A 12,159-nucleotide genomic window follows, 5' to 3' on the forward strand; every position below is an offset into this window, starting at 1 on the left:
ATGTACAAAAGAGACCTGCCAGGCATGGAATGTCTAGCACTCGGAGACAGAGCGTCAGATTTCTGTGAGTTCTATGTAGTGCATTACAGAACAGACAGCATGTAGAGGGACCCTGCCTCAAGAAGAGGGCAAGGGAGTTTAAGGTGTTGTTTTGATGTTTAGATGCTTAAATTCCAATTATTTGGCAAACCTGCTAGCATAAGCTGCCTCATGTCTTAAGGATGCCAGTTGGAATAGGGTATTACCGTACGTAAATTTTCTTTTCAAGAAAGACAGAAAATACCCAGAACCTTCCATGTAAGCTTTCTATTAAGAAAGTTCTTAAGAAAATAAGATGTGCTTTAAATTTCTAAATTGTTAGACTAATGTGATCATTTTTTGTTACAGTCACAGACCTGACAGGCAGTACATTCCACAGTTAGACATAATTTAAAATTACAATTATTAATTTAAAAATTTTTAACATTACATCTAATTCTTCACAGCCAATTTTTTGTTTGTGTTTTGTTTTGTTTTAGTGCCTCCTTTATTATATAGTCTCTTGAAACACAATTTTTTAAGTGTGAAATACTGAGCAGAACAAAAGAAGTTATTAACCATGTCATAGAAAAATATAATCCCTCTGTATTATTACTGTTCTGTTATTTTTTTAAACGTGTGTGTGTGTGTGTGTGTGTGTGTGTGTGTGTGTGTGTATGTGTATGTGTGTATGTGTGAGTGAGTGAGTGAGTGCACCTGTAAAAAATCTGAGGCTTTGGATTCCCTGGCCCTGGGTGACCACATGGGACCAGGAAGCAAACTTGGGTTCTTTATAAGACCGGCAGGAGCTGTCAGCCACTCAGCCATCTCCCCAGCCCCTCTGTTTTTCTTGTAATGGTTCCTGTTGCATCCTAAGGAATAACAGTAGAGCTAGACTGAATGAGAGCATCAGAATTGTTGTGACTAAGAGAAAAGAAACCTGTAACATTCAACTTTTTTGGTCATAGAAGATAGCTTAGAAGCATATCATTTCCATTATTATGTATACATGTAAATGATATAGTGTATATGAGAGCTGTTTAAAATGACTAATAAATGTATGCACATGTATGTATGCATATGTGGAGATATATATATATATATATATACATATATATATATATATGAAATAAGGCTTTTGGTTTAATTTTATGAAACGTATTTAGCAATTGAAAAAAATGAGAGTTACTACAGAGTTTAATGAATAAGAGAAGGCAGTATTACCAGTGACTTCACATTAAAAGAATAAAATAATAGTATGTTATGTGAATAAATTCTGAACTTTATAATTTAATGTTTTCATCAACACTTTTTAGAAAAATAACACTCAGTTGACATATAATCTGGAAATAAAAGAAAAAAACTGAGTCTGTAAAGAAATTACTAGAAAAATGGAAGCATGTTCAGACTTTCAAAAAGAGTACTATACAGTATATATGAGAAGATAAACAATGTGCACAAATTTAATAGTCTGTGTAGGAGGAAAATGGGGTATAGTTTATTATTTAGGCCCTCACTGGAGAGCCTGACATGCTTCATTCACACTAGGAAATACATGGGAAATTTTTCAAAAGGCTTCACAAAGCAAAAGTAGATCAACTTAAAGACCAGAAGCAATTAGTTTACTTGAGTTTAGTGAATAAGCCAATGAGAAATGATTGAGGCTTATAAGACTCATTCTGTCTTTCCACAAACACCCACTGATCACACACAGTATGCAAGACTGGGCAGGTTCTGGAGATGTGTCTATAGGAAGCTTACAGCCCTGAAAATAGGGGTGCTAACCCCAAACAAGAAGGCAGTGGCTTCCCTGAGAAGGTGACCTGAACTACAAGATCCCAGACTAAATAATACCAAAAACAAACAAAAAACACTATAAATAACTCAGAATTCGTCTCCTTTAATACATAGCCAAGCTTATAAAAAAAAAAAAAAAAATCCAAAAGCCAAAACAAATACAGCTTTAAGACAAAATAATAAACTGTAAGATAAACTTTTAAAGGTGCTTTAATAAGAGCATGATAAAATTAGACCAACCCTCAGTGGCCCTGAAAGAAATGACCAGTCTGAGTACCCACAAGATGCTGTCTGAGACACCACAGTCACTCAGAGTAGACCTAAAAGCTCCTGCCCACCAGTGGAGTTGACATGTGCTGGAAGTCCAGCGGTCGTAGTGGAAGTGGGAAGTTTGCACATCTTACAGCTTTTAAACTTCTGCCAAGCTAAGAAAGCAGACTGCTGATGACCTCTGCAGTACTTGCCTGAAACAAAGGCACAATCACCCCAGGAGGACAGATGGGCAGCAGGGAGCACAGCACTGAATTTCTCACAGAAAAAACTCCATTGAGCTCCTGACCCAAAATTATAAAGCACACAGAGTAATCTACTTGAAAAGTGTTAGCCAGAATCACATCACACTCACCCTCACTCCTTTCCCTGAACTCACGCAGGGATTATGGATCTAATTAATGCTCAGATAATATAGGGCCTACTGGAGAGATGACTCTGCAGTTAAGAGCACTGTCTGCTCTTCCAAAGGCCCTGGGTTTGATTCCTAAAACCTACTTTGTGGCTCACCGCCATCTGCAACTCCATTTCTGACACCTTCTTCTGGCCTCTGTGGGCACTGTACACACGTGGTACACAGACATACATCCAGGCAAAACACTCATACACACAAGTTAAAAACAAGTAGTAAATCTTTTTAAGTTTAATATACCAAAGAGAATCTTTAAAACCATCAGAAGAGCCTGGCTTTTTCTGAAGAGTTTGAGGGTAAGTTTTGAGCAAAGCGTAACTGGCAGTCACAGAATCAAGGGAAAGATGGGCAAGGCTTGAGTCATAAAGTATATTGCATTCTGTGTTAGTCAAGATTCTCAGAAAGCATAAGGAGGGCAAGCAGGGATAGTTAGAAGGCGGGAACGCAAGATGTTTCTCGCACCATTGCCTGACTCTTGTGGTTATACCCTTCTCTCCTACTGCAGTTTTCTCCCAAAGTGAGTTTTGCTATTTGTTCACATCCTTTAAATGTTTGTAGTCATACAATGAGATTTATTATTTATGGGTAGCTAAGGCCACAGGTGTACATCACCATTTTCATTGACTGTTGATAAATATATTTATTTGCTTATTGCTTCCTCTGCCACCAGAATATGACATTACACTTGGGACTTTTTCTGTCTCATTCTGCCCTTTTCAATTGCCCTCAGCTATATTCAGACCAAGTTCTCTGGAGTGAGAATCAGTGTCATGCTCCCCTGCATTGACATTACTCTGATCCCATTCACAGCTACCTCAACTCTCCTCCTTCTCTCCCTTATCTTGGGGGCAGAATGCAGCAAAAGGGGAGTGAGGCAGAATCTGTGCTGACAAACTATATTAATTACTCCTCTGTGGCTGTGAGTAAAGCACCATGACCAAAGCAACTTAGAGAAGAAGGAATTTATTTGGGTTTATGGTTCCAGAGGTAAGAGTTCATCATGGGGCATCATGGCAATGGAGCAGTGTAAGCCTGTGGCAGCTGGAACAGGATGCTGACAGCTCATGTGCTTTACTGTAATAAGCATGGAACAGAGGGCGTACCAACCATAAAGACTTTTTATCCCAAAGTCCACCTACAATGTGCTTCCCCATCAAGGCTGCACCATATAACCGCCTCCCCCCCCCCAAGCAGCACCAACAGAGGACCAAGTGTTCAAATGCCTGAAACTGTGGGGACATTTCTCATTCAAACCACCCCATGACCATCTGTACTCCCTTAATTGTGGATGCTGCTTCCTGACTTTTACTTTCCTTAAATCATATTACCTTTATCCTTGTTGATGGGCATCGTGAACTTAGCCACTGTGGCACCCAGCCAAATACCCTATCCACCCCCTCCCCAGTTTCTTCTTTCCCTGTTTTGTCTCACTCACCCACATACACCTCACTGCTGAATCCTATGAGAAGCACAATCCCTGGTAGGAAAACAAACTACATTGCCTCATGCTTGCTCCCCTGCCTCACCAGCTGCAATCCCTGCTGGATTCTAGGTGCCAGAAGACCTTAAGGAATGACTTTCTTTCTTACTCCCTGTCTGAATCAGAAAATAATTTCTCTGTGGCAGCTTCTTGTTTTTATTTGGAAGATTAAATAGAGATGCCCCTAGCCTAAAGTTCTGGAGCCACAGTAACGGGAAAACAGATACAGGGTACTCAAGAACAGTTTGATCATAGTCCAGACACCATCCTTTATCACAGTGGCCTAAGGGTCATGGCGCAGGTTCTGCATTCAGAGTAACTGCTAAACTCTGCTCTCTCTTGTGCTTCCATAGTTTGTTACATGTATTCTGCCTTCTGCTTTCAGTTTAAGAGACAACACTTAGAAGTAACAGTCTGTCCTATTGCTTTACATCTGTATTTTAAAAGGAAAAACTAGAGTGTTATAATTTCCTGTGTAAACTATGGGAAGTCTTGTTCTTAACTACTGGGACTTTGCATACTTGAAATCACCTATCTTTATGATGTTTTATCTTTAGCCTTGAATTTGGAATCTTATAAAAAGACATTAAAGTTATTAACTCTTACTAAAGTCATGGATTCCTTAGATTTGGAGGCAAACTTGGAGATCAGCATCTACTGGTGTCCAGGGTAAATGCTGTGTGATAGTTTTTCTTTCCCTAATGCAGTAACCAAGCTGCTACATTGTCCATAGATCTGTTTCTCCTCTCCTGCTGTTGTAACTGCTGCTATGTGCCATAACAGCTTGATCTAAAGTGACTACGAGATGCAGAGAAGCAAGGGCTATTCCTGTGTCTGATGAGCCTATAGAATTTGGTATCCTGTATGTTTGCAATAGTATATGTGTAAACATTCTAACAGACCTTTCCTAAAATGTATCGTTTGTGTTCTTTTACAGGACAACGAAGGTCAGACAGCTCTTCATTACGGTAAGCTATTTCTGAATCATTGGTCACATTTGAACATTTTGTCTATCTAAGTCTATGTGGTAGAGCTAGTAGAAATGCAATAACTGTCAATGAGCAATAGAGGCTGCTCCACCCACTGCTGAAAATTCATTAATTCATTCTTGTCAGGGACAAGCAGGATGCTTATCTTTGTTGTTACAAAATCTAATCTCTCCCCTATTTAAAAAAGAAAAACAAAACAGCAAAGCTTTCTTGAGGCTAGGGAGATAGATAAGTTGGTAAAACGCTCACTATGCAAGTGTTAGGACCTGAGTTCAGATCCTAGCCCCCCACATGAAAGCCAGCACAGTGGTGTGCGTCTAAGCCCTGGGTAAAGGCACAAAGGTCCTAGGGGTTCATCAGCTGTTCAGGCTAACCAAGATGGTATGGTCCAGGTTCCTAGAGAGACTTTGTCTTGGAAGATAAGGTGGAGATTGATAGAGGAAGACATGCAATGGATGTTGACCTCTGACCTCTGCATGCACACACATGGCTGGCCCTCCTCACACATGCATACCACACACATATGAAAGAAATATTTCTGATGAAACCCTAACCTCTGGTTTTACTATTTGTAGTTGTAGTTGCCCACAGCTAATACTGATCCAAAAGTATGAAATGTCAAAATTCTAGAAGTAGACAATGAGTAGATTTTAAATTATATGCTGTTCTGAGTAACATGAGGAAGTCTTATCCTTGCCCCTTGAGTCTAGGACATGACTTTGGAGTGTCTCAGTTACCAGAGTAGATGATCACAGTGCTTGTGTGCAAATGACCCTTTGTTAGCAGCCAAACAACTAGGTCATGATACCTACATCATTTACCTCATTTTATCTTACCACATGGACATTGAGTCATCTCATAATCATCACAATAATTGTGAGCATAGTACAATAAATTGTAGATAGAAGTTTCTGTCTAGCCCGATCCCGCAACTGCTTAATCCAAAATAAATACACAGGTCTTATATTAATTATAAACTCTTTGGCTGATGGCTCTGGCTTATTATTGGCTAACTCTCTCTTAATTATTAACCCATTTCTATTAATCTATGTATCCCCACATGGTATTGGCCTACCCAAGAATGCCCGGGTGTCCTATCCTTCTGATAGCTACATGGCATCTACCTCATGATTCACCCTCTTCCATCTACAATAAAATGTTTCTTTAGAAAGTATATTCTATCACATTACTTACTGGTGTTAATCTCTTAAGTCATATTTACTATAAGTGTGTAGAGAAATAAAAACAATGTACATATAGTGAGTGTGTGTGTGTGTGTGTGTGTGTGTGCATGTATATGTATGTGTGCTACTTGGTCCTGTGTATTGCTTGGTCCTATCTTCAGTTTCTTGAACTTGTTCACCCAGATAAAGGGAGACTAGTATATCTGAATAAAGAAACCAAATTCAGTTTTTAATTCATTTGTCTCTACTAAATGAATATTTGTACCTTACCAGTTTAAAATATAGATAAAAATTATCTGTAAGGCAGAGATAATAGTATGGCTCTTAGAGAGCTATTAAATAAATTCAGTGAAATAAAGAGATATTAAAGTTTTGTTTCATAAATTATAAAATACTAACAAGTAGAATTCAGAGATTCTGTTTGTATATAAATATTATTGAATAAAAGACAGCCATCAGTGTCTAACTCAGGCCAAGGGTTAACCACCTTGGGTCATTTCAGAAGTGTCAAGCTAGGATTAGTGCTGAGGGTCCACGATGCCCTTCAGCACCTCTGTCCACAGCTGAGCATTTATTTAGGTGCCGTGAGCACTACTGGATTACCTGGGAGTCTAGACTGTTGGACTAGCTGTTTGCAGCCCTTGTAAGTCAGCCTGATAATGAAAATTGAAATGTCTACAAATGCCTGCCCCAACTCATTTATGAGTTTACTAGTATTATCTGGATAGTAAAACTAGCAGTAAAAAAAAGGAAATTTGTGAGTCCATTTCACTTTTGAACATAAATGCCAAAATCCTAGGGAAAATATTAGCAAATGAAACCCATCACTGTACTTTAGACAGAAAGATATCTCATAATCCAGTTGAGTTCATCTCAGACATTGAAGGTATAACATTTCAAAACTTACCAGTATTGTTGTCTATGTTTCCAAGATAGGTGAAATACCTAATTCAGTAATTCAGATGTGAATAAAAAGCTTGTGAGAAAAGTCACCACTCAGTTTAGGAAGTTTAGAAAAGTGGTTCAGACCTCTAGGTTTAAGCCAGACTTGTTCTTGACGTCCTAGTTCTCTGCTGACTACACAGGCTGTTCAGTTTACTGTACTTTAGTTTACACTTGATGAAACAGGGGCCATTGCCTCAGACTAGGTATGAGAATATAAGAAGTTCATTTATGTAAAGTGCTTAGGACAGTGTCTGATACCTGCTGTGTATGCACAAGATGTTAGGTTTTGTTGTTTTTTGATAAAAATCCTTGAATAAACTACAAATACAACATTAAGGTTGTAGCATTAGCAGATAATATTCATATAACACATTCACCCCCAAAAGATCAATAAGAGAAAGCTGTATAGAAATAATATTTCCTTATATGACTGGAATTTAGTTTAAATGTGAAGCTGACTCTACTAAGTTTGCACCAAGATGGTAGCATGACAAAGAAAAAATAAATAAAAAATCATTTAAAAAGTTTAAATACTATATTAACAGTGTAGAACAATGTCTGCCTGGAACAAAAGCAAAGCAGCAAAACAGGAAGCAGAAGTATAGTAGCAAGTTTGACTCAAGTGCATGAGCAAGACACCTGGTGCTGTCCTCTGAACTCTATATGTGCAAGCACATGCATGCATATTCACATGTACACACATACAACTATGTACACACAAGCGCCCACACATAGAACGTATTGATACTTTCTTAATTGCTATGATAAAACACCATGACCAAGGCAACCTATAGAAGAAAGTTTATTTTAGGCTTATAGAGGATTAGCGCCCATGATGGTGGAGCAGAGGTAGCAGACAGCAGTGACTGGAGCAGCCGCTGAGTGCTTACATCTCAAACCATTAGCAGGAAGCAGAGAGGGCCCACTCAGAGTGGCACAAGTCTTTGAAACCTCAAAGCCCACCCCAATGACATACTTCCTCCAGCAAGGCCATACCTCCTAATCCTCCCCACATAACAAACGGGGGGCAAAGTATGCAAATGCGCAAGACTTATGGGAAATACCTCATATGTGTGTACATAAACACACACACCTGTGTGTGTGTGTATGCACATGTACATATGCGCGCACACAGTCATGTATGCTTGCACATTTGGAGGTCAGAGAACAATACTGGGTGCCTTATTCAATCATTTTCTACCTGTATACACAATTGTGTATATGCACATATACACACATAATGCACACACAACCTTGTAAACATGTGTATACATACAAAGAGCCAGGCTGTGATGCATACCTCAGCTTCTCCATAGGCTGAGGAAGAGGATCTCAAATTCAAGGCCAGACTAGACAATATAATGAAATCGCCTCTAGGAAAAATAAACCTGTGAGAGGTCTAAAGATGACCAACAAGCTGACATCATTGTAAAGGACTAAAGTTTGTCAGTTTATGGTCTTCACACAGTCTCATGAGAAAGCTGCAGGCCCATGAGTTGATTTCCTGTTGAAATGTGTGCTTCTCTGTTAATGTATGATGTGTGAAAAGGGTTTATTTCCAGGAAGAAGTTAAGACTGATGGACTTGTTGGGTGATGGCCCTTTGATAGAAATAGAGTTTGCTCCATGTGCCCAGGTCCTCTTCAGGATACAAAGGAATGGTCTTAAGTGTAGAGAGATATCCACCCCGCCCACACCTGTTGCACTGACCACACCTATTGTGTTGTGGGGACAGGTGCCTGCATGACCTGTGGGGACTAAGTCTGGGGTCCCAGACTCCAGCTTGCTCTCTTACTTCCTGTTTGGATAGAGAGCATCCTGGGGCATCCTTGGAATGGAAACTTGCAGCAGTTATCTGTTTCTGGTGTAAGTGATTTCTCCCCGAATAAACATCCTTCAGCCTATTGTTTCCCAGATTCTTATTTCCCACATAATATTCCAAGATAGCAGAACATCTTATGCAGATATGGAAATTATTAAAACTGCTTTTTATTCATGTGATCTGGAAATTGCATAGAAAGCTTATCTTACAGATTTATCATTATTCCAATCATAACTTTAATTTAGGAATGCATTTCTACCAAAACAAAGTTTAGAGTCAATTTCATTCACATTACAGGAATTGGGTATTTAAAGATAAACAAATCTTGCTGTTTTTAGTATTTCTTGATTTCATTTTTATGGAAAAATTCAATTATGAAAAAATAAAGATAATATATATCTTTTAAAGTTTTAGAAATGTATATATTGTTTATTCTCCACATAGAACATTTTGAATTCTGGTATTGTTTTCAGATTAATTGATTCAAGTAGGCTTGTTTTCAAGTGAGAGCCCATTAGCTTCTCTCACCACATCATATACTTTTTTCATCAAAAAAAAAAAACTTTAAAAAATAAGCATGTGCTGGGCAGTGATGGCGCACACCTTTAGTTCCAGCAGTCGGGAAGCAGAGGCAGGCAGATCTCTGTGAGTTTGAGGACATCCTGAGCTACATAGAGAAACCCTGTCTCAAAAAACTAAGATAGATAGATAGATAGATAGATAGATAGTAGATAGATGTATTTTTTAAAAAGATTTGACTTAGTATAACAGTATAAAGAAGTAAATCAGATTATCTACTTTAGATCAGTGTCTAGTTGAAGTGGGGGAGCCCCATTTTACAGAAATGTAAAGTTTCAATTTATATTCTCGGTTGTTTGGGAAATCATCAGTTAAGAAACTAAAGTATTCTGGTCTTGTTTGTCCTCTCCTACTTCACTCACTGATGGAAATGTATACTGGACTTGCTGCACCCTCTCTATCCACCCCTCCCCCGTATGTGTATAGGTATACAGAGTATATACAGGTATACAGTATTTTACAGCATACCGTGTATGTACAGGTGTGCAGAGGGTACAGATAAACAGTATTCTCCAGTGTACAGTGTACATGTACAGGTATACAGTATTCTACAGGTGTATAGTGTATGTGTACAGGTAAACAATATGTCTACAGATATACAGTGTGTGTACAGGTATACAATGTCTACAGGTATATGGTATGTGTCTACAGGTATACATTGTGTATGTACAGGTATACAGTATGTCTACAGATGCACAGTATGTGTACAGGGTGCCATGAGTATGTGGGTGTACATGGAGGCCAGAAGCTGATGTTAGGTATTTTCCTCTATCTCATTGGTGTATATTTTTGATGCAAGGTCCTTCCTGGACCTGGAGCTCACCAGTTGCACTGGAGCCAACTAAGGTCTCCCATCTCCACCTTCCCTGTGCTGGAATTACAGGCACACACCACTTCCCCCAGCTCTCTTGCTTGCTGGTGCAGAATGCACTTTACTGACTGAGCCATCTTCCTGCCCCTAAATGCTAAACTTATCCTAAGAACACATCTTCAGTCCAGCATTCTTAAGTTCCTTAGATGATAATAAACCCACAATCAAATATTACAGACTCCAATTACATGCACATCAGTGGACAGAGTAAATTTTTTGACATTTAGTTATTTCTTGGAAGAAGGTATGCACATGGCACAGCACACATGTTGAGGACAGCTTGAACAAGTTGATTCCCTTCCTCCACCATGTGGGTCTTGGAGATGGAACTCAAGTTGCCAGGGCTGGTGGCTGGCTGTACCTTTACCTGCTGAGCCATCTCACCAACCCAAGGTTACATTTTAAAGGACTTCATTGTAACTCTTGAATAAGAATTATTAGAACAGATTTATAGAGTTGGAATCAAAAACATGAGAACAAGTCAACTCTAGTTTAAATAAAAAATTTTAAAATACAGCAGTTGTACTATGGCTAGGTTAAAGTATACAGCAAGCACAAGTAATGGAAGAAAGAAAAGAAAATGATATGTTGAAAGTTGTTTGTAAGAGGGCACAGAAAGGGCAGGACAGGCCTAGTAAAAAGCCAGAAATGTGGCTCAGTGGTAGAACAGTGCTTTGGTCTCTACACTATTCTCCCTCGCTCTCCCCCTCTCTTGGCTTATTTTTATCTTATGAGGATTGGTATTTTTGCCTGCGTGTATATATGTACACCATGTGTGTGCTTGTTCCCTACAGAGGCCAGAAGAGGGTGTCAGATTCACTAGAACTAGAGTTTCAGATTCTGGGAATTGGATACCGGGCCTTTGGAGAGTTGGTTGCTAGTGCTCTTAACCACTGAGCCATCTCTCCACTCCCCTCTACCACCAATTTTGTTTCTGTTATTTTTTTCAAGACAGGGTTTGGTTCTCTGTAGCCCTGGTGGTCCTTGAATTCACTCGAATTCAGGAATCCACCTATCTCTGCCTCCCGAGTGATAAGATTAAAGGCATGTACCTCCTGTGCCCAGCTACTTTTTTAAAGAGGAAATGAGAAATTTCTAATAAGTGTTCCAAGAAAGATTTTAGGAGAATCAGTATATAAGACTATTAGCTGGCAGGGTATGGTGCTGTATGCCTTTAATCCCAGCACTCAGGAGACATGATTAACTTAGCACAAGTGGCTTGGTAAAACTGGGGGGTGGGGTTGCTTCTGGGATTCTAATACTGATATGATGATGCATAAACAAGTTACATGGATATAGATTCAACTTTAGAAAACATATGCATGAGGGATACTCTTTTGTATGTATTTGATAGCCTAATACATCTTTTACACACACACACACACACACACACACACACACACACACACACAAGGGGGGGGGAGGGGGTAAGAGATAAGGTAGTAGTGTTGCCCTTTCTGTTTCCTAGTCTTTCCAACAAATGCCCAAGCTTAGGTATTGCTTTCCCAGCTTACAGATGAAAAGCTGGTGGCCAGGAATGTGCTAAAACCTTTACAGCAATACAGGCTGTAGAGAATGAAGCCCCTGTACAGATCTTCTGATTACACATCCACTCCTGTTTTCTAACCATATGTAGCCACAGTGCCAGATAGAGCTCACATTTCTTTATAAAAGATAATTTGAGAGGGTGAAGGGGGTGTTGTTTTGTTTTTTGAAACACAATCTCACTGTATAGTCAGGACTAGCCTGGAACTTGCTATGTAGCCCAGGCTGGCTTCAAACTTATAATATTC

The 12,159-nt window shown here is 39.2% G+C and overlaps 1 protein-coding gene across 1 annotated transcript in view; it reads left to right on the forward strand.

The window, feature by feature from the left end:
• Window positions 1-12,159, forward strand: part of Acbd6 (acyl-CoA binding domain containing 6) — a 135,978-nt gene that overhangs the window by 116,318 nt on the left and 7,501 nt on the right. The window contains exon 7 of the mRNA XM_051186008.1: window positions 4,915-4,945. Within this exon, the coding sequence (XP_051041965.1) occupies window positions 4,915-4,945 (31 nt within the window). The remainder of the gene's footprint in view (window positions 1-4,914; window positions 4,946-12,159) is intronic.

This window comes from Phodopus roborovskii, unplaced genomic scaffold (genome assembly GCF_943737965.1).
Source record: "Phodopus roborovskii unplaced genomic scaffold, PHOROB, whole genome shotgun sequence".
Classification (NCBI taxonomy): Eukaryota; Metazoa; Chordata; class Mammalia; order Rodentia; family Cricetidae; genus Phodopus; species Phodopus roborovskii.